Below are 23,838 nucleotides of genomic sequence, written 5' to 3'. Positions count from 1 at the left end.
TCTCTAGAAAATAAGTCTAAATCACCTTTTGATTACCATATATATAAATAAGTGCCATTTTGTTCACTGTCCACTCTGCCCTCATCTATCCCTGCTCCATACTTTTTGTTTGTTTGTTTGTTTTTTGAGACAAGGTTTCTCTGTATAGCCTTGGCTGTCCTGGAACTCACTCTGTAGACCAGGCTGGCCTCGAACTCAGAAATCCGCCTGCCTCTGCTTCCCAAGTGCTGGGATTAAAGGGCTCCATACATTTTTACTGTTACTTAAAACATTTTACATATGCCTTCAATGGGAATGTTTCTAAATGCTGTTTGTACGCATAAACATGACAAGTCAGGAATGAACACACACACACACACACACACACACACACACACACACACACACACTTACTTGAATTTTCTAGTACATAAAACGAGTAACAAACCTGTGCAGAATATTCATAACTTTCCACTCTGCAACAACACCATTTGTTACCCGAATCTTTTGTACAATGTTGGATACAGCTGCAAGAATTGCTGCTCCATCATCTCTCTGGAGTGCAGAACTGCCTAAAACCACCATTGGTTTTTTAGCTTCCTTTAAGACCTATTTAAAAAAAAAAAAAGACTGTTGATCTTAAAGCACTGCATGATATTTGCATCTATTGACATGCAAGCTTGGGAATCTAACATGAAGAATCATTAATTTACTTAACAGCATCTTAATTAATAAAAACATCTTGCAAATGTTACTGTGAAAAAGCTTAATATCACATAAAACAGATTTTATACAAGTAAGCATTGGGGATGAATAACCTAGCCAAGTATTCTTTGGCTGGAATAAGTATGGGCAGTTCTCACACAACCTGGGAAATGTCCCTAGAGATACTCAAATGTTACTGAAGATCCAGGTGTGGTGATACATGCCTGTAATCCTAGCACATGGAAAGAAGTAAATGATTAGGTTTCAGGCCAGCCTGATCTACATAATGACTTCTAAACCATCTAGGGCTAGCAAGACACTATCTCCAAACAAACAAAAAGAATAAAAAATTTAAAACATGACAAAAAAAACCGTGTTGAAGTGTCATCGCCTACTACTTCCTATATTCAGAGACCCAGAGAGAAGAGAAAGCAGGGAGAGCAGCAGAGCATTCCTAAAGCAGTAAAGAATTTGTTTTATGACACAATAAGGGAGTGAGTCTCAAGTACATAGGAAACTATAGGCTTGGTGGAAGACTGGAAAGTAAAACTGAAAAACAAACAACTCACACCCTCGTATAAAAACAACAAATTAAAAGAGCTAGAGAGATGGCTTAGAGGCTCTTGTAGAGCAGGAATTCAGGTCCCTTACCCACGTGGCAGCTCACAACCATCTATTAACTCTAATTCCAGGGTACACAATGCCCTCTTCTGACTTCTACAGACATCAGGACTGGTAAGTGATAGATATACATGCAGGCAGGCAAAAAAACCTCATACATACAAAATAAAAATAAATCTAAAAGAAAGAGTAACAATTAAAAATTGGAGCTGGAGAGATGGCTCAGCAGTTAAGAGCACTGGCTGCTTTTCCAGAGGTCCTGGGGTCAATTCCCAGCAACCACATGGTGGCTCACAACTGTCTTTAACTCTAGTTCCCTCACACAGACACACACCCAGGCAAAACACCAATGCACATAAAAATAAATAAATCTTTAAAATAATAGTAACAGTTTAAAACCAGCAACAGTAGATATGTGTAACTTAAAAGCACCTTGCAGAATGAATGCCTCCCTGAAGCAATGTCTTGCAGAGTTTTAGGAGAGTCTCCTAGATGGTCGTATCTGTACGTGAGGTCCACTGGACTACCTATGAGGGCCACTTTTAAGTCATTATGAAGCCAGCTGAAACAAAAACAATTTTAGAGCCAAATAAGTTAAGCATAGCCTTTGGTCTTAACAATTCTAAGTCCTACCTCTATTTATAATCACAAAATGTCAAAAGCACAAAAGCATTCACAGACTATTTAATGTTAACACACATAATTAAATGTGTACCTTTCAAAATAAGAGTGTTGTAAAAATGTATAAATAATTCAGAGAATAAATTTGTTGTGTGGCAATCCTAAGTACAATTGTAATGTAAACAAAATTTATTTTAGAACAATTGACCTGTAGTCTCAATATCCACAAAAATAAACTGCCATTTACTTATTCTTTATAGCAGAGTACTATGGAGCTACCTCCTTCAAAATCTCTATTGGAGATGTGTGTGTGTGTGTGTGTGTGTGTGTGTGTGTGTGTGTGTGTGTGTGTGTTTTTCAAGACAGGGTTTCTCTGTGTAGTCCTGCCTGTCCTGGAACTCACTCTGTAGACCAGGCTGGCCTTGAACTCAGAGATTTGCCTGCCGCTAGAGTGCTGGAATTAAAAGTGTGCACTATTACCGCCTTGCTATCCTTCAAAACTATTTGTGAGTGTGGTAACTGTGAATCTGAAGCAGTGCTAATTTTACCTGTCATCCTGAAGTAGTAACTCCCTTTCACTCTCAACCATTTTTCAGATGAATAATAATCTAGATAGACAATACAGCTGCTCTATTGGAAATGTCTACAACACAAATGAAAAAGATCGTAGATGTGGGACGTGTTCTACAAAATGACTAGCCTGTGCTCTATAAAAAAAAAAAAAAAGTAAATTGGGGTGGGGATGTGTACATCTTTAGGGCCAACCAAAGACCTGGGATGAAGGAGGCTCCAGGAGTCTATGGAGTGACTCTAGCTGAGACTCCTAGCAGCAGGGGATATGAAGCATGAAGTAGCCACCTCCTGTAGCCAGGCAGGAACCCTAGGGAAATGATGAGAACACCAACCTATTCACAAAACTTTCTACCCAAATTTTATCCTGTCTACAAGAAATGCAGAGAAGGGGCTGGAGAGATGGCTCAGTGGTTAAGAGCACTGACTGCTTTCCAGAGGTCCTGAGTTCAATTCCCAGCAACCACATGGTGGCTCACAACCATCTATAATGAGATTTGGTGTCCCTTTCTGGTATATAGGCATAAATGCAGACAGAATATTATATACATAATAAATCTTTTTTTCATAATAAATAAATCTTTAAAAAAATTAAGATTGTTTCCTGAGTTTAAAAAGTAGGTGGCCAGTTTTTTTTTTTTTTTTTTTTTTTTTTTTAAAAAGGAAAGAAAAGAAATGCAGAGAAAGGGGATGAAGGAGAAACTGAGGGAATGGCTTGCAGACAGGAGTATGTTGTCCTCTGAGAGGCTCCAATCAGCAGCTGACACAGACAGATGAAGAAACCCATAGCCAAACACTGGATGGAGCTTGGGGACTCTTATGGAAGAACAGGAGGAATGATTTTCTGCAAGGAATGGAATTGGAACTTCCCACAGGAAGACCAGGAGAGTCAACTAACCTGGACCCTTGGGGCTCTCAGGGTCTAAGCCACCAACCAAATAACGTACACAGGCTGGACATAGGCATCCTGGCTCATATGTAGCAGATATGCAGTTTGGCCTTCATGTGGGTCCTGAACAGCTGGAACAGGGTCTATCCCAAAAGCCGTTGTCTGTACATGGGATACGTTCTATTAGCTGGGCTGCCTTGTCTGGCCTCAGTGAGAGAGGAAGTGCCTAGCCTCAAAGAGACTTGAAGTGCCAGAAAAGGGGGTGGGAGAGTAGGGAGAAGGGAGATACCCATGCAAGCCCCCACCGGCTCAGAGGAGAAGGGGAGGGGAGTATGGAAGAAGGACTGTGGGAGGGGATGATCGGGAGGAAGCAGTGAGAAGGATGTAAAGTAAGTAAAAAAAGAAAGGTAAAAATGGGGCCTGAAATGTTGTGACATTAATTGTAATGTGACTGTAAATAGATGCTGGACAAGAACAAAACTGTTATAAAAGATGGGATAAGGATACAACTCAGTTGGAGGGGCTTATGTTGAATGCAAGAAAAGTTCTGAATTTAATCCCTAGTATCAAAAACCAAACAAAACACAGGGGGTAGGACTGGCAAAACTGCTCTGCAGGTTAAGGCACTTGCTACCACGCCTAACAAGCTTGGTTCCATTCCTGAGACTCAAAGGTGAAAGGAGGGAAGCAGCTCCTAAAAGCTGTCCTCTGACTAGCAGATGCACACTGTGCTATAGCACACTCATGCACATAGACATACATAAACAATCACGCCCATAATTCATGAAGAGAGGTGGAAGCTGAAGGACCAGTTTGAAAGTTCAAGGGCAGTGGTGACTATATCATAAGATCTTGTTTTTACAAAAGTACAGGACAAGGTGCCACAGCCTGTAATGCCTATATAATGCCTATGATGCCAGCAGCGGAGATAAAGGCAGGAAGATCAGGAGCCCAAGGTGTACCCTGACTATGTGGTGAGGCTAGAGACTAGCCTGGTCACGTGAGACCCGCACTCATTAACAAGGAAGCCAAGTGGGGTGGTACATGCCTTTAGTCTCAGCTTTCAAGACGCAGAGGCAGACTGATCTCTTGTCAGTTCTAGACCAGCCTGGTCTACACAGTGAGTTTCAGGCCAGCCAAGGCTATGTAATGAGACCAACTCAAAAATAAAATAAAATAAAATAAAATAAAATAAAATATATAAACAAAGTACATTGATAGAGAGGTAGGGTAGGGTAGAATGAATCTGTTAGGAATTTTCCTCTCCTCTAGTCACTACAACTAGCACTTATTAGGAATTAGTTGAAATATCACTTCCATATATAAAACAAAAACAATCACATATTTTTAAGGTCTTATTAAATAAGGATTAAATTAAATTACCTCTTTCTAATTCTAGCATTAAACAGCGGTGCCTCAAAACGTGGATTTGTACCAACTAGAAGAACAACATCTGCTTCTTCCACACCGGCAATTGTGGTATTGAGAAGATAATTGGAACGTAAATCTGTGCTAAAAATATAAAATATAACTCAAGTTTAAGAAGAAAAACAATAACATAAAACCCTGCAAGTAAACTTAATACATGCTATAATACATACATAAAGTTAACACATGCAAGAGTCCACAGACTAGTATCTGATCATAAATCCCAGTGCACTTTCATGAACAAGTTTTTTTGTTTTTTATTTTTTGTTTGTTTGTTTGTTTTCGAGACAGGGTTTCTCTGTGCAGCCCTGGCTGTCCTGGAACTCACTCTGTAGACCAGGCTGGCCTCCAATTGAGAAATCCGCCTGCCTCTGCCTCCCAAGTGCTGGGATTAAAGGCGTGCGCCACCACCACCCGGCACGAACAAGTTTTTATAGTGTGTCTAACTGCTGCCCTGTTTACTGCACAAGTTAGCCTTGAACTTGAGCAGTCGTCCTTGCGATTACCACACACACCACAATGCCAGGCAAGTGTGTCCAACCGAAACTAAACTTACAACATGTATTAAGGACTATATTCTTCTGTAAGTTTTAGTTTTTGGTTTCATTTACTGAAGTCTTTTATTAGCATGTGTTAATCACACATGTTGGGCTAGAATCCCACTTTCATCCGTGTATAATTTGATCATGTTCACCTCTCATTACCCTCGGATCTCCCCTTCCGCCCCTGCTAACCTACCTCTGCTCAGACAGGCTCTTTCTACTTTCATGCTGTTTGGTTTGATTTAGATGTGAAAGTGCACTGGTATATTAGAGAACCCAGTGTATCAAGAAACTGAACAGTGATGACACAGATGTGGCTGTTTTCTGTAAAAAACAATAGCTGAGAACAGTAGCATCATCTTCAATCCAAGCACTTACGAGGTAAAGACCAGATTTTCTGCTACACAGAATTCAAGGCCAGCCTGGGCTACGTGAGACTCAAAAATCAAAATGAAATCCAAAACAGCAGCCTGGAACACAGCTTAGGTTTCTCACCCAGCTCCTTCAGTGGGGAAGATCTCTTCAGTGCATAAATTGTCAGAGTCAACTTTATTAAGCAAATCTTTCAGCGCTACTAAGGCTTCAGCATCCACCAAGCCACCTGCAATTGCTGCCACAGCCTTGCCTTCAAAACTCTGTAACTGGAAACAGAGAAAAGGGCATTACTAAGACACCTACAGTCAGCAAAGATCATGATTGTTCAGAAAATATAACACGTCATTCTCAAGTACCAAAAATATCAGGATGCATAGGCATCTTTCCTGGATTAGTACAGCTACCACTCCACATCAAAGAAGGTTTTTATAGCAAATAGAAAACACACACACACACACACACACACACACACACACACACACACACACACACACAGGAAACAAGGCAGAGATCAACAAATTGTGGGGACCCCAGCCACAACAGACAAACAGACACATCTATCTATACCATGGTTCTTGCATCTATAGCTCAAGGAAAACCATGGAAAAACAGAAAGATTCTAAGACCAGAGTATAGACGCCTGTTGTGAAACAGCATCTCCTAGAAAGGCCGTATAAACAAGGTCAGAATATCAATACCAACTGGCATTTTAACATGGAAGGGAGAAAACTTCACAGGGTCTCACCTCTAGACAAAGAACTACAGACAACTGACTGCTGGGAGAAAAAGAATTAGCTTCTTTCAGGAATGAACCCCCTTATAGGTTGTCCAGTACAGAGCAGTCAGCCTTGAAATCAATATATACACAAACAACAAAAATGGACTCAGTAGGTTCTATTTGTGTGTGAACACAAATATATATATGTATATGTACATATATATATATATATATATATATATATATTCATTTTTTTAGTGAAACAGTTTTTTTAATTAAAAAAAAAAAGAGAGGCTATCAACTTGAGACTGTGAAGGGAATGAGAGGAATTCAGGGATGGGTAACTAGGAGGGCCTAGAGGAAGAAGTGATTTAATTCCATTTCAATTAAAAAATGAAAAAAATATAAAACATGAATTTAAAAAGACATTGTTGTCAAAAATATTAGCAAGTAACAAAATTTTAACCTCTTCTTTTTCTGGTGAATTAATTAGCAGATGATTATTGAAATAACTTATGCACTCTCAAATACTCATACAATCAAGGAATTTAATATATTTTGGGTTTGAATGCAATGAACCACTTAATTATATTTCCTTCTAATAATTGATTCTTAGTAGATTATGTGCTTTATATGCTTTTCCTTGACAAACTCTTTTTTTTTTAATTAATTTATTTATGCATATAAGTACACTGTAGCTGTCTTCAGACACACCAGAAGAAGGCATCAGATCCATTACAGATGGTTGTGAGCCACCATGTGGTTGCTGGGAATTGATCTCAGGACCTCTGGAAGAGCAGACAGTGCTATAAACCACTGAGCCATCTCTCCAGCCCCCTTGACAAACTCTTATATTTTTGGTTGTGAGCCTAGCCTTTAACGGCTGAGCCATCTCTCCAGCCCCCTTGACAAACTCTTATATTTTTGGTTGTGAGCCTAGCCTTTAACGGCTGAGCCATCTCTCCAGCCCTGACAAACTCTTAAAGCCAAACTATACATATTCCAAATTTTTCCTATACTTTAAGAATAACTATATACTTGATCAAATTTATCAATAAAACATATCAAGCAATATGCAAAGCAGAAAAAAAGTAATGCGCACCTGACTAAAGAGCTTAACATTGCTCATTCAGCCTAACCATGAGATGCAGCAGTGGTGCATGGGGCCAAGGAGAGTGACTCCAGCTTGGCCTGAAGCTGTGTATTTTACTTTAGGGACAAAGCAGCTTCGATATAACCTCTGGAGATGAAAATCATGGAGTTATAGTTTCTTTAAATTTGACCTCTTCTAAAGTATCTCCCATTCCCTCTAGGCTTTCGCTCTTGTTTTTTGTTTTGTTTTGCTTTTCGAGACAAGGTTTCTCTGTGTAGTCCTGGAACTCACTCTGTAGACCAGGCTGGCCTGGAACTCAGAAATCCACCTGCCTCTGCCTCCCAAGTGCTGGGATCAAAGGCGTGCGCCACCACTGCCTGGCAGGCTTTTGCTCTTTGTTTACAGTGTCTTTCATCAGGGACCTTTACTCTATTCTTTTCCCTTTTATTGGCTACTGGTAATTAAACCCAGGGCTTTGCACATGCCAAGCACACTCAATACAAGTGAGTTACACCCTGGCCCCTCCACCTTTGTTCTGGCAAGCTCATATTTACTCTTAGGCTTTGCTCCAGAATCACTGTCTTTACGAAAGCATCCTAATACCATAATTTTGGTTAGGTGTCCAACACCCCTATGTGTTTTCTCTCATATCAGTCTTGATAGAACAATAATTATGCCTCTTTCTCTCACATAACAAGGTGGAAGCCAGAGCTCACGTGTCAGTAATTTATGGTTAAATTCTAGGATGTATCTAGCATATCTGAGATACAGCTCTCAAAAATATCAAACAGAGGGTTGGGGAGATAATGGCTCAGTAGATAAGAGCACAGTGGTCCTGAGTTCAATTCCCAGCAACCACATGATGGCTTACAACCATCTATAATGGAATCTGATGCCCTCTTCTTGTCATGCAGGCATACCAGCAAATAAAGCACTCACATACATAAATAGATTTTAAAAATGTCAAATAGAGACAAATTATAATCTTGGCAAGAAAGGAGAAAAGAATGAGTAAAGTGGCACATGCCTTTAATCCCAGCATTCAGAGGCAGATCTCTGTGAGTTTAAGGCCAGCCTGGTTTACATGACAAGTTCTAGGTCAGCCAGGGCTACACAGATAAACCCTGTTTAAAACAAACAAACCAAGCAAACAAAAAACGAAGAAAGAAAGAGAGAGAGAGATGCCTCTCTTCATGGCAAAGCTGTTTTGTGAAAACTACACAGTTTAATCTACATATCAATTTTTACCATTCCAGCCACACGAGAGAGTGCATCTTCCCAGGAGGTATAAGTTAAAAGCCCCTTTTCATTTCTGACCATTGGTTCAGTAAGTCTTTGACGTTTTAGTCCATCGTAGGCAAATCTAGACAAAAGAAATCATACGATATATAGAATATTGCTAAGGAGTAACTATAATTTTCAAGTTTAAAAACTGTAACAAATGTTATTTAAACAGAAGATTACTTTAAGTGTCAAAATTATAAATACCTAACACAGGGATGGTGGCAATAGATAGATCTGCCTTACTATACACCTTTAATCCCACTACTCAGGAGGCAGAGGCAGGAGGATTTCTGAATTTAAGGCTAGTCTACAGAGTGAGTTCCAGAACAGCCAGGCCTACACAGGAAGATGTTGTCTTGAAAAAAAAATTTTCCCTTTTCTCCCCAAGTACTGGAGATGAAAACCAGGGCCTGGAACATAGTAGGCAAGCACTACAGCTTAGCTCTATGTCCAGCCCCTTTACATTTTTATTCTGAGACAAGGTCTAAGTCTCCCAGGTTGTTCGTAAATTTCGGATCCTCCTGTTTCGGCCTCCAAGTAGCTTAGATCATAAGCTTGTGACACCATGCCCTACATTTATAACTACTCAAATTGATTTTTTTCTCATTGTCTTTGTAAAAACTCAGATTTTTCAATAGTTTATATCACTTTGCAACATAAAAATGTCCATTAAAAATGACCATGAGCGCTAGAGAGATGGAGCACTTGTCTTGCAGAAGAAACGAGTTCAGTTCCCAGCACCCACATGTCGGCTCACAACCATTTATAACACTGTAGCACACACAGATATCTATAAAAGCAAAACATTCATATACATAAAATAAATCTCAAGAAATGATCACAGATTTTTTAAATCAATTGGAAAAAATTAAAGACAATACCTGGTTTTATCAGAGATCCATTCTTCATTAATATCTTCATGCATTCGTGGCAAAATCCTCATTACCTCTCCAGTTCTTGTGCTAACTACAATGTTACTTCCCACTGCATCCATTACATCAATGGACTCTGTCTTTCTGAGAAAATAAACATACATTTAGTATGCTGATTCTGAGAGTAAGAAGAGTTTCTGTTGCTTAGTTACTTCCATAGCAATTTTTCTTTTTTTCTTTTTTCTTTCTTTTTTTTTTTTTTTTTGGTTTTTTCGAGACAGGGTTTCTCCGTATAGCCCTGGCTGTCCTGGAACTCACTCTGTAGACCAGGCTGGCCTCGAACTCAGAAATCCACCTGCCTCTGCCTCCCAAGTGCTGGGATTAAAGGCGTGAGCCACCACCGCCCGGCGCAATTTTTCTTTTTTGGTATTTTGAGGTAAGTCTCATAAGATCATGCTTGCCTCAGACCCTCTAGGAAACATATGACTTTGAAAAGATCCTCCAACTTCTGTATCCCAAGTGTTGGGATTACAAATACTACCAGATTTGCCTTTCCTTCTAAATCTCTAAAAATAGTGGAAGTCAGAATAGCAATAAATATAAGTACCTCCATATTTTAATCACATTACTCGATAGGTCAATTAGAAGGGAATACAATTAATTAGTCCTGGGATGCTGGTAGTCAGATACTGACAAATCAACCATTCCAGAAAGCAGAAACAAAGCCTAACAAAACTGACAAAAATAAAAATAGAAATCTTCCCAAATACCTTTTTATCACTTATACACTAAAATGTAAGAAGCTTTAATATATTAAAAACTACTCTGTGAGGCAGGAGAGATGGTTCAGTGGTTAAGAACACTTGTTACTCCTACAGAGAACCTGCATTTGGTTCCCAGCACCCACATGGTGGCTCACCACTATCCAACTCTAATTTCAAAGGATTCAATGCCCTCTTCTGGCTTCTTCAGGCACCTGCATACACATAGAGTTTATACATAACTTAGACCCATATATATATGTATATGTATACACACACACACACATATACACATAAAATAAAATAAATCTAAACAACTGTTTTGTGGGACTGGAGAGATGGTTTAGAAGATAAAGTACAAGCATGAAGACCAGAATTCAGATTCCTAGCACCCACCTAGAAATCAGGAGTACATGACAGTCTAGCATTCTAGAGGCAGAGAAAGGGGTTGAGAGTGGAGGATGCATGGTTACATAGGGACCTATGCTGGCTAGTCAGAGTATGAGATAGCAATTGGCAAGCTTCAGGCTCAGCAGGAATACATTCTGAGTCAACTGAGTGAAGGGAGAGTTAGGCGGTCTCCACGCATATGCACACACACAAACACACCTGGCTACCCTAAAAATCCGTAATGCTTGGGTATGGGTGGCACACAATGTAATCCCAACACTTGGAAGGCAGAGGCAGATGGATTTCTGTAAGTTCAAAGCTACCCTGGTCCAGATAACAAGTTCCAGGACACAGCCTCAGAAAACAAAAAAAGTCTGTAATGGTTTGGCTTGATGCTGCTCCTGTTTCTCCTCATTAAAGACTAAAGACTATTAAAGTATGTATGCACATACTCAAAATCTTAGAAAGAAACTATAATTTATAGAGGTTTGTCCTACCTTTCAACTTAAGTACTTATTTTCCATTAAAACATTTTATGGGGCTGGGTCAAATCACTCAGTCAGTCCATACAGGCTACACAAGCATAAGGATCCAATGCCTAGAACCCACATAAAAAGCTGCATGTGGCAGTGATGCCTGCAACCTCAGCATCACAGAGTCAGGGACTGGAGGATCACTAGGGCTCCCTGGCTACCCAAATCAGTGAGGTCCAGGTTCAGTAAAAGAAGCTGTCTCAAACAAATGAGGTGATAAGAAATTAAAACCACTTAATATCCATATCTGAAACACCCCCCCCCAAGCAAGCATAAAAATGTAGATCAAAACCAATTAAAATTTAGGAAGAAAATGACACAGAGATTGTATTTTTTTTTTTTTTTTAAAAAGGAGTGAACTAAAATTTAAAAACAAGGCCAGGAGGGTGGCTCAGAGGGTAAAAGCCTTGCTGAGCAAGGCTGATGACCTGAGTTTGATCTTTGAAAGCCATATCAAGAGCCAGATGAAGTGCAAATTTCTAATCCCAGCACTCCTACAGTGTAATGGCAGGCAGAAACAGAACAAGAGGTTGTGGGCTGGCCAGTCTGGGGTATACATATAATGAAGAAGTAAGAAACCTGCCTTAACAAGGTAAAAGGTAAAAACCGATTCCCAAAAGTTGTTCTTCACATGTGCACACTGACATGCACCCACTTGTGTATGAACACACAACCACAGGCACACACCAAATAAAAATTAAAAACAAATAGTCAGGGATGGGAGCATGGCTCAATCTGTAAAGCCCTGGCCTACTAAGTACAAAAACCTGAGTTCTAGCCTCATCAAGATGTAAAAATGCTTGTACTCCCAGTGCTGGAGAAGCAAAGGATCAAAAGCCAGCCAGTCTAACCTAACTGGTAAGTTATGGACCAATAAGAGACTGTGCTTCAAAGAAAGTAGCCAGTGATCCAGGGGACGACACTAAAGGTTGTTTTCTGGCCTCCAAATATACCTGCATACACATTCAGGGGCACCTGCACCACACTGTCATATACACACAAAATAAAATCTTTTAAAAACAAGTTGATCAAAACCACAGAGATAAATACCTTGTTTCCCAGGGCCGGGCAGTAAAAGCATAAGGCTTAGAGGTTAGAGCCCCTACAGGACAGATATCAATGACATTCCCAGACAGTTCAGACATGAACATTTTTTCAATGTATGTGCCAACTTGCATGTCATTTCCCCTGCCCGTTGTTCCCAAGTCATCTACTCCTGCAATCTCACTTGCAAACCTAAAAAAATAAAATTTGTTATCAAATAGATGAGCTCAGCAAAAAGTATTTCTTTCCTTTTCATAATCACAAAAACAATGACTATCAAAACATTAAAGAGGCATTAGTATATTTTCAATGATTAGTCAGCAAATAAAAATGAACTTTTCTCTGAAACTGAAGTGTAACACACAAATGGAAAATCATACAAATCACATGTATACAATTCAATAAATGATCACACAATTGATACCTTACTAAAAGTTTTAAATTCAACTAAAATTGGCATTAACTGAAAGCAAATAGAAGTCACGTTATCAGAACATATGAAAAAAAACAAAAAACAAAAAACAACCCATAAAACAAAAAAACCCATAAAACCAAGCAAACAAAATCTACCTTTTTTCTCACTAAATAATGGCTAGCATTTCCAGTGTTGTTATTCGATTAAACTATATGAATATTAAGTTAGCACTGTTAGGTTTCAAACCCAGGACAAATGGCTAACTGAGGAGCCTATTTAACATATCAAAATGGACCTGGCCACCAGGTTCTGCCTGCATCTCTCAGGCACACCCAACACACCAGGCCCCTTCCCCTAAACATCTTTAGCCAAGAGGCTGGGATGCCCTTCAGGCATTTTGCTATGTGGGTCCTTTGGGGCTCTTTTCATCTGCCATTTACCCTTGTGGCCTCTTGGTCAGAATCTCCCTTTCCCAACCCTCTCACAGCCCTGGTTCATGGTCACTTTCACTCTGCACTCTCCCAGGTATGTCTGCCTCTGACTGTGCATCCTTTTCATCTAAAGTAAACTTTCTCTTCCATCATTCCAGGGACTAGTTATGTCTTCCTTTTTTATTTCTTTTTTCATTCAAGTACCCAGTGGTATTCCAAAAGGGAAACATTACCTGATGCACCGGGTACACTGTATGCATCTAGTCATGATGGTCTTTACCAGGGGCCCAATGTTCTTGTCCTCCACTGCACGCTTCCCCTCTAGAAATCGGCTCCTATCACTTCCAAACATCATGGACTGGTCCTTAAGTAGATTACGAGACAGTCAATCTAATGCTGCTAATGAAATTAAAATGAGTCAATCAAAACATTTACAGAATTATTACTCTAGATACCTGCAGATCACATTCACCTCCCTGGTCACAAATAGGACAATCCAATGGGTGATTTGCTAATAAGAACTCCATCACACCTTCTCTGTATGAAAAATCAAATATATAAAGTGACATAAGAAGCTACCACTAAAAATGGTGACCTATAGACTAACTCAATAACCTTCATAGATACTTTTTCACTGTTAGCATAACTCTTGCATTTACTTCCAGATATGCTTTCATATTAGTATTCAGGTAGTAGTAAACAGTTTGAATTTGTTCATAAGGCTTTAAATATTGATCCTAGGAAATTATGACTTTCATGGATTGTTTATTCACTTACATTTATTTTGAGACAGGGTCTCATGAAGCCCAGCTGATATTCAACTCGAAATGTGGCCAAGGATTCTATGTCCTTGTATTCTTATTTTCTACTCTACACCTTGCAAGTGATTAGGTCACAAGCATATGCCATCACAGTCAACTTTTTTTTTTTTTTTTTTTTTTTTAAAGCAACCACTCAATTCCTGAAATTATAGGCATGTGTTATTATGTTACTCTTTTTAAAATCATAACTTTTGGGCTGGAGAGTTGACTCAGTGGTTATAGAGCACTAGAGACCTGGTTTTATTCCCAGCACCTGTACGGCAGCTCACTACTGTCTGTAACTCCTGTGCCCGGAGATCCAAAACCCTCACAAAGACTTACATTCAGGAAAAACACCAACACATATAAAATAAAAATAAGTTAAATCATTTTTAATTTGAAATGAAAACAGGGCTGGAATTATATAGCACTATGGCAAGTTTAATCCACAAGACTCAAACACACACTGAGCACTAGAGCAAACACTAATATGCCATCCACAAACGCTCAGCTCAACACTGTTCTCAACACTGCTGACACTCCAGGCAGTACCTCAGCACCTGAGCTGACCTCCTCTACTGCGCACTCATTTCTGCTGCTCGTAACAAGTGTGATGGGAACTGAACTCTCTCCAATGTGGGTGACATAATCACCTCCTGACAAATCTGCAGCCGTAACAACAAAGTACCTGGCTTTCTTAGACTTTTCCGAGTTTGTCAGGATATTCCAGCCCTTCATAACAGGCATAGCACAAGCAGCAACGACCTAGAATTTCAAAGGAGAAATCCATACTTATATTTATTTGTAGTTATAAGCATCCCTACACATAAAATATTGAATAAACCATTAAAAAACAAACCAGGACCATGGGATAGACAATGATTTGCAGAACAGCCTGAGACCTGAGTCAAAGATTAAAAAAACAAAACAGAGCAAAGCAAAACAAAAACAAATATTATCTTTAAAATCAATTTTTGTTTTCAGATAGGTATAGTGGTACGCGCCTGTAATCTCAGCACTCAGAAGGCAGAGGCTGTAAATCTGAGGCCAACCTAGTCTAGCCAGGGTTTTATTTATAGTACGACCTTTTCTAAAAACAACCACCAAAATTTTTTTTCATATTTTTAAAAACTATTAATAGGATAATTGACCATTCATATTAATCTTAAAAACAAATAAAACATTACTGTGGTTTGTCCCTCAAAAGGTCATGTACTAGAAGGTTGCTCCCTAATCTACAGAGGTTTGTGAAGTAGTGCCTAATTGGAGGCACCTGGGATATGTGAGAGTGGCACTGGCCTCTCAGTGACTAGGTCTTGGAGATTAATTCCCACAAGAAGTAGGTTACTGCCAAAAAAGAAAAAAAGAAAAAGAAAAAGGTGGCTCTAACCAGGCTCTTGCTTTTCCTTTTCTCATATAACAATCAGCTGCTTACCATGGTTGCTTGATTTTGGGACTCCAAAACTGTAAGCTACATAAACCTCTTTACTTCATAAAGTATCCAGACTTGGGTATTTTGTTATAGCATCCCCAAAGAAGCTAAGATTTATTAGCCCTTAAGGACTGTCTATTATATTAGTTAAAGCGATTTTTTTTTTATTCTGCTCTGAATTTTTTTTTTTTTTTTTTTTTTTTTTTGACAGGGTTTCTCTACTTGGCTGTTCTGGAGCTCTCTGTGTAGACGAGGCTAGCCTCAAACTCCCGCAAACCCAAGAGATTCACCTACCTCTGTTTCCTAAGAGCTAGGATTAAAAGTATACACCACTATGCCTGGGTTTTACTTTAAAACTTTAAGACAAGGTCTCACTACATAGTCCTGGCTGACCTGGAACTTGCTCTGTAGACCAGGCCAATCACTGACTCAGAGGTCTGCCTCCATCTGCTCCTGTATGTTGGTATTAGAGGTGTGTGCTACTACATCCAACCTTATCACCATTTTTGTGCTTTCAAAAACCAGGAATGGGCAGACAAAATGGTTCAGTATGTAAAGGTACTTACCAAGTCAACCCTGGAGCCTACATAAAGGAGGAGAGAAGTGATCTCACGAAGTTGTCCTCTGATCGCCACATGTTTTATGACACATGCATACACATCATGCACACACACATGATAAAAAATAAAAAAATAAAAAGGTACAGTGGTCAATGCCTATATTAGCACTCAGGAGGCTAGTGGGTAAAGGCTAGATCTGATACCAAGCTTAGATCTGAGTTTGCTATCCCGGACCAACTGGGTGGAAGAAGAGAAACTCACTTCTCTGACCTCCACACATGCAGTTACTAGTATATATGTAAATGCTGTGTGCACCAGTGTTCACATATACACATGAATGTATACAGACAAGCACATAAATACATACACTCTGTATGCCTCCCAAGTGCTGGGATTAAAGGCATATGCCACCACCTAGCTTTTTTTTTTTTTTAATTTAAAATTTTTTAGAGTTTAAATATCTAGCCAGTGCTATATAGTAAATGCTACATTTAAGGTCAGCCCAGAATAAAATGAAGTCAAGGGCCACAGAGATGGCTCAGTGAGCTGAACCTCATGATCTGAGAGTTCAATCCCCAGGACTTACATGGAAGAAAGAAAGAACCACACCCCTGTAAACTATCACTCTAACCTCCACATGTGCACAATGGCACATACACCTCATCTCCTAGTAATAAAATAAATATACATCATTTAAATTAAGAATTTTAAAACCAGCTGGGCAGTGGTGGCGCACGCCTTTAATCCCAGTACTTGGGAGGCAGATGCAGGGGGATTTCTGAGTTCAAGGCCAGCCTGGTCTACAGAGTGAGTTCCAGGACAGCCAGGCTTACACAGAGAAACCCTGTCTCGAAAACAAATAAACAAACAAACAAAACAAAAACAAAAAACAAAAACAAAAACAAAACAAAACAAAAGTTGATCCCCAAAACCCATATCAAAGAGCTGGGCATGAGGCTGGAGAGATGGCTCAGTGGTTAAGAGCACTGACTACTCTTCCAGAGGTCCCAGCAACCACATGGTAGCTCACAACCATCTGTAATAGGATCCTATGCCTTCTTCTGGTGTGTCTGAAGAGAAGGACCGTGACTCATATATATAAAATACATCTTTAAAAAGGGGGAAAAAAAATCTGGGCATGGTGGTACATGCTTATAATCTCAGCACTGGAGAGGCAAAGACAGAGGTGAATATCCCTAGTTTGCCCAGCCTAGCATAAGCAGAAAGACCTGTCTCTAAAAAACAAAATGGAGAATCCCTGAGGAATGATGCTTGAGGTTGTTCTCTGCCCTCCACAAACAGGAGCATGTACACACTCATACAGAAACCTTTGTTCATTTGTAGGCATTGCTGAGCTACAGCTAGATACACTAAAATGCAATTACATAACCTAAAGTGAACTTCTTCTCTACAATTCTTTGTTAAGTGAAAACGGTACAGCATAAGCACTTTTAGTATACATTACACACTCACCATGCATCTTACGATTGTATCTTAAGACGCTGAAAGCTTAAGAAACCATCTTGAATTCCTAGACTAGCTCAGACTCCACCCAGTGCAGAAGAAACCCTCCTGCAGACTGCCTATAGGAGACAATCTTCTCTCAGCTGCTTTCAGATCAGGAACTCCTGGCTCTTCCAGCACCAAATCTGCCTGCATGATGCAAGGCTTCCCACCATGATGGTAATGAACTAAACCTCTGAAACTGTAAGCCAGCCCAGTTAAGTTTTTGCCTTTATAATAGTTGCCTTGGTTATGGTATCTCTTAATAGCAATAAAACCCAAACTAAGACAACCTACATACAAAAAATATTGGATTTAAGCAGTACTGATTTTAGATAAAGTTTGCTGCAAGGTTTAAAGTCTTCTCCTTCCCACAGCATGATATGGAATTCCAGGTATCACGTACCTTTGGAGCTTTCTCAATCTCTACCAGGCACATCCTGCAATTTCCAGCAACAGACAATCTTTCATGGTAACAGAATCGAGGAATTTGCATGCCAACCTTCTCACAAGCCTAGAAGACAAAGATTTTGCTTTAGAATAATTTCCCTTGGATCTTGTTCTTACTGAAACACAATGGATGGAGACATCTTTTATTATTTTATCACCAATACCCACTTGTCTTAACCCACTCCTATCTAAGTTCCTCAAGAACTCTTGCTCCATTCCAAAGCTGGCTGCTCTGAAGCTGCTATAACAAATTAGGTAAGTCCTCACAGTCTGTGGTGAAGTCTTTCCCCAGTATCTGCTTTGTCCACAGTCCACAAAAGCTTCCCTGTCAACCTGTGCCAGTGGCTTCATTCCTGAACTTCTTTCTCTTTTGAGTCACAGACTCACCTCACATCTTATAGCTGGCTATGATTTAGTTTTACCTCTGACATCTTTACCACTCTCTAGCTATCCAAAATACTTTCCATTATACCTTGAATTTTTTTTTTCTAACATTCAGTGCTTTAATGTCTACCACAATCTAGAAATGAAAAAACAAACAAAAAACCATTTAGGTCTGTGATAACCCATAGTCAGAATAAAGTATCATCTGTCTATGACCAAATTTGTTATTTCTGGAGAAACTTAGAGAGATGATATACTACCCTTCGCTTACCTGCCTTGCAGGACACATTTCTACATTTAAACTAAACAGTATGAAGGAAATAATTTTTTAAAATAAAAATCAGAGAACACACAGAGAGTTATAAAAGTAATTACCTGCAGGACAGTGGTTCCTGGTTCCACCATGACAGACTGACCATCAACAAATACTTCAATCAAGTTACTTGCTGCTGTGCCAGTTGTTCGAACTGGTCATCAAAACAATAAGGTGAAAAATAAATTAACTGAGTTGAATTCATTGCAGCAAAGCCTAATGAATTAACTAAATATAAAAATTATCATTTTTTACTAGTCTTCTCTTTCTAGATGCAAATTTTGATTTTCGTTTTTGTTTGTTTTTTCCAGTCAGGGTTTCTCTCTGTAGACCTGGCTGTCCTGAAAAGACCAGACTAGGCTGGCCTTTAACTATAATCCACCTGTCACTGCATTCTGAGTGCTGAGATTAAAGGCGTGGGCCATCACAGCCTGGCTAAGATATGAATTTTTCAAGCACTAAATAAGCATCTAAGCTTTTTAAACTCAATTATATCAAACATTTTGTCAGGTTTGGTTTGGGGTTTATAAAGACACTCAAAAATACTCATGGAGCTGGAGATGACTCAGCAGTTAAGAGCACTGACTGCTCTTCCAGAGGTCCTGAGTTCAATTCCCAGCATGGTGGCTCACAACGATCTGTAATAGGATCTGATGCCCTCTTCTGGTGTGTCTGAAAACAACTACAATGTATTCTAATATACATAAAATAAATAAATCTTAAAAAATAAACATACAACAAAAACTTACCATATCCTTTAGGCGACTTAGAAAGGCCTATCAAGGCCCTTTTTACAGGTATCCTTAACATGATGGCTAAAAAAAAAATTAAAAAAAGATTAATTTTGTAGAAGGGAAAGAACTACCTACATATAAAATTTCTAGTACTGTCTTATGGTTTCACATACATTATTCTAAGAGAATATTCAGAAGTCCCACTGTTTTCCCTCAAGTTGTACACATAATATGCAGACCCCTGAGACACTAGTTTATACAACATCAAATAGCTAAGAAGTAGTTAGTATGTGGTAGACTTTGGGTCCTTGCATAGGTAAGGACCATCTGAGCTATGTCTCCAGCACTAAGCTTGGGCTCTGTACTACAAAGTAAAGGGCAGTTTTGATATAGCCAGAAGAAAGCGGTAAGAGCTTGGAATACAGCTCAGCTGGTACAAGAGTGCTTGCCTAGCATTGAGGAAGTCCTGGGTTCTAACACCAGCACAGCATAACACAGATTTTATGCGTGGAATCCCTGAATTTGAGAGGTATAGGCAGAAGGATCAGAAGTTTAAGGACATCTGCTACATCAAGTTTGAAGTCAGACAGAGATACAGGAAACATTATCTCAAAAGAAAAAGAATTAAGAATAAAGTAAAATAAGTTGCAAGAATAACTCTTTGTCATTACTAGCTATCTAAAATAAATAAAATATCTTTCTGCTTTCATTTCCTACCAGTACATTGGGGATTTTATTCTGTTGAGACAAGGTCTTATTAGTAATCTTGGCTAGTCTTAAAGCAATTCTCCTGCCTCTGCTTCCTGGGTGCTACCACAACTATTTCCAGTATGCACTCTCTCATGATATATATTTTATATATGACCCTAAGATATTCTGAGGTAGCTCAGAAGTCAAAAGCCTTTGATGCATCTTGAGGAGCTTCGTTCTCTCACAGTCCCACAATCTGCTTGTATTATGCTTCTATCCTAAATGTACTATGAACTCTTGGCATCTTCCTACTGTCAGTACCAATTCCCAAAACCTAGTGAAAACAGGCTTTAAAACAATGGTCCTACCTTGCTTTAGGTGATTTAGAGGCCTAATCTCAGTTACCTGGGACACCAAAGCAGCAGGATCCCATGTGCACAGACTGCCCAGACCTTGAGTGAACTCAATACTAACCTGAATAACGTGGTGAGACCCTGACTCAAAAATGGAAAGGTAACTGGAAAGGCTCAGCAGTCTAAGAGCACTTGTTGTTCTTGTGCAGAAAACCTGGGTTCAGTTCCCAGGGCCCAAATGATGGCTCACAACCATCCATAATTGCAGTTACTGATGTCCTCTTTTGATGTCTGCAAGTACCAACTCACACACACAGCACACACACATACAGGCAGTCAAAACACTTATATACAAAAAGAGAATAAGCTGGGCACGATGGAACACACCTTTAATCACAGTGCCTGTGAAGCAGAGGTAGGCAGATCTCTGAGTTTAAGGCCAGCTTGGTCTACAGAGTAAGTTCTAGCAGCCAGAGCTACTTGGAGAAACCCTGTCTCAAAACAAACAAACAAACAAACACCCAAAAACGAGAAAATAAAATATATTATTTTAAAGTTTTTTTTTTTAATTGAAAGAAAGCGAGGGATGGAAATGTGCTCAATGGTAACAAGTGTGAGACAGATTCAATAACCAAGACTGAAAAGAAAATGTAAATGAAGGGCTGGAGAGATGGCTCAGAGGTTAAGAGTAATGTATTAGCTCCAAGCTGTCTGTAACTCTAGTTCTAGGGTATCTGACATCCTCTTCTGGCCTCTGTGGATACCAGGCACATATATTATACATAGACATGCGTACAAGTAATAAATAAATAAATAGGTATAAAAATTAAAAAATAAAACAGTGATTCTCATTTGTCCCCCAGGGACCCAGGAAGATTACTAGTTATTAATGTCATCACATCACAATGGGATGGGTATGCTAGCATGTAGTGGGTAGAGAACAGGGTGCTATTAAATACCCTACAATGTATAGGACAGTTCTTTATAATAAAGAATTAGCCAAACAAAGTATTAACAGTGTTAAAACTGAGAAACCTTAGTTTTGTACCTGTAACCCTAGCAGGTTAGAGGATAAGTTCTAGGTCAGCCAGACTATATACCAAGATTCTATCTCAAAAATAAACAAATAAGTAAATAAATAAGGAAAGAAAGAAAGAAAGAAAGAAAGAAAGAAAGAAAGAAAGAAAGAAAGGCTGGATAATTTACACAAATATGATTACTTAAGCCACTGAGAACTTAAAGGTTCTCAACTTTCCTAATTCTGCAACCCTTTAATATAGTTTCTCACGTTGTGGTAAATCCCACAACCATAAAATTATTTTCATTGCTACTCCATAACTATTTTTGTTACTGTTATGAATCATAATGCAAGTATTTTGGAGATAAAGCTTGCCAATGGGTTTTCCTCCCGAATGTTGTGAACCACTAAATTTTAAGTACTGGACTTTCTGTTTGCTCAGTTAATAATATGCACTAAGAGGCTGGATGGTAGTGGTATACTCCTTTAATCTTGGCACTTGGGAGGCAGAGGCAGGAGTATCTCTTGTGAGTTAAAGGTCAGCCTGATCTACAGACTGAGTTCCAGGGCAGAGAAACTGTTTCAAAAAAAAACAAAGAGTAATAGTAATAACAACAACAACAACAACGAGAAGCGTCTGTCTTAGTAAAGGATTCTATTGCTTTGATAAAACACCACAACAAAAGCAAGCTGAGGAAAAAGGGTAATTTGGCTTACACTTCTGCATTGTCATCTATCACTGAAGGAAGTCAGGGCTGAAACCAATTGAGACAGGAACCTGGAGGCTGCCAGGCTGATCCAAAAGCCATGGAGGGTTGCTGCTTACTGGCTTGCTCCCCACGACTTGCTTATTAGCCTGCTTTCTTATAGAACCTGGGACCACCAGCTCCACCCACAATGGGCTGGCCCTCTTAAATCAATTGCTAATTAAGAAAATGCCTATAGGCTTGCCTGCAGCCTTATTTAATGGACGAATTTTCTTAATTCAGGTTCCCTCCTCTCAGATGATTTTAGCTGGTGTTAAATTGACATAAAACCATGCAGCACAGTCTCTAAAATTATAATCCTTTTCCACAAATTGCTGTTATTACAAATATGAAATTTTTCTGTTTGTTTTTACCTTTTAAAAATAGTAAAAAAAAAAAAAAACATGTAATAAGAATGTATCAACATTAAAAAAACAGTACAAATGTTTCAATAGCGGTAGCAGTACTAATAGAAAATGGTCCAAAAAACAGATTTTTTTTTCCTTTTTAATTAAAAAAAAAAAAAAAAAAAAGAGGTTGGGGTTGGAGAGATGGCTCAGTGGTTAAGAGGACTGACTCTTAACCACTACTTCTACTCTTCTAGAGTAAAGAGTTCAATTCCCAGCAACCACATGGTGGCTTACAACCATCTATAATGGGATTTGATACCCTCCTCTGGTGTGTCTGAGGAGAGCAACAGTGTACTCACATATATAAAATAAATAAACCTTAAAAAAAATGTGTTTGTTATGTGTTTTGTCTGCATGTATGTCTATTCACCATGTGCATGCCTGATACCCAAGGAAGCCAGGAGAGGTTATCAGATCCCTTGGAACTGGAGTCACAGACAGTTGCTGAGCTGTCATGTAATTTTAGGGAATCAGATCTGAGTCCTCTGAAAGAACAGTCCTTAACCACCCAGCCATTTTTCCAGCCCCAAAGGTATAGACTAGGCTGGTCTTGAATTCATGATCTTCCTGCCTGTACTTCTTGAACATATCCTACTGGCATGTGCTACTACAACTGGCTTTTAGCTATGTAAAGACCAAGCTGGTCTGAAACTCAACAAGAGATCCACCTACAGGCCTCTACCTCTCAAGTGCTGAAATTAAAGGCACGAACTACTACTACTTCAGAATCCTAAACATTAAAGTCTGAAGTTATTATAGATGATATATAATTAAAGATTTCATTAAATCACAATTTATTTTACTTAATGAATTCTTTAATAATGGTAATCTACAATTTACAATACTGAATTTGCAGTTATCAATCTGTTATCTACTAGGTATTGGTTCTTTACCTATAGAGCAAATCTACACTGTTTCCTAGGGTGTTATTATTAGGTCAATAATTGCCAATAATAAAAACAAAGAAAACATTTTCAATAAAAACTAACGTCAACTTAATTAGTAATGGCTACTGACAATCAGTTGTAGAGTGTTTTTCGTTTGTGGCCCTTTTCCTTACTAAAAACACACCATGAATATATTTTATTATTCTACTTACTAAACTTGGGCTGAGCAGGTAGCTTTAGTGCCAGACCACTTCCTTTAGGCTGCACTGGGCTGTATCCATAGTACA

At 39.0% G+C, this 23,838-nt stretch overlaps 1 protein-coding gene across 4 annotated transcripts in view; it reads right to left on the bottom strand.

Annotated features, from left to right (window-relative positions):
• Ndufs1 (NADH:ubiquinone oxidoreductase core subunit S1) overlaps positions 1–23,838 on the bottom strand; it is a 37,329-nt gene that overhangs the window by 11,540 nt on the left and 1,951 nt on the right. For all 4 annotated transcript variants that reach the window (XM_034497276.2, XM_034497278.2, XM_034497277.2 and 1 more), the window contains 13 exons: positions 19,463–19,528; positions 18,776–18,867; positions 17,973–18,080; positions 14,760–14,836; positions 13,727–13,808; positions 13,505–13,635; positions 12,432–12,617; positions 9,707–9,841; positions 8,790–8,904; positions 5,851–5,996; positions 4,769–4,897; positions 1,738–1,867; positions 428–588 (listed from right to left, as the gene is read on the bottom strand). In XM_034497276.2, coding sequence (XP_034353167.1) covers positions 428–588; positions 1,738–1,867; positions 4,769–4,897; positions 5,851–5,996; positions 8,790–8,904; positions 9,707–9,841; positions 12,432–12,617; positions 13,505–13,635; positions 13,727–13,808; positions 14,760–14,836; positions 17,973–18,080; positions 18,776–18,867; positions 19,463–19,523 — 1,553 coding nt within the window. In that variant the 5' untranslated portion in view covers positions 19,524–19,528. The remainder of the gene's footprint in view (positions 1–427; positions 589–1,737; positions 1,868–4,768; positions 4,898–5,850; positions 5,997–8,789; positions 8,905–9,706; positions 9,842–12,431; positions 12,618–13,504; positions 13,636–13,726; positions 13,809–14,759; positions 14,837–17,972; positions 18,081–18,775; positions 18,868–19,462; positions 19,529–23,838) is intronic.

The sequence above is a fragment of the Arvicanthis niloticus genome, chromosome 3 (genome assembly GCF_011762505.2).
Source record: "Arvicanthis niloticus isolate mArvNil1 chromosome 3, mArvNil1.pat.X, whole genome shotgun sequence".
Lineage (NCBI taxonomy): Eukaryota > Metazoa > Chordata > Mammalia > Rodentia > Muridae > Arvicanthis > Arvicanthis niloticus.
This window is presented reverse-complemented; position numbering and strand designations above follow the sequence as displayed.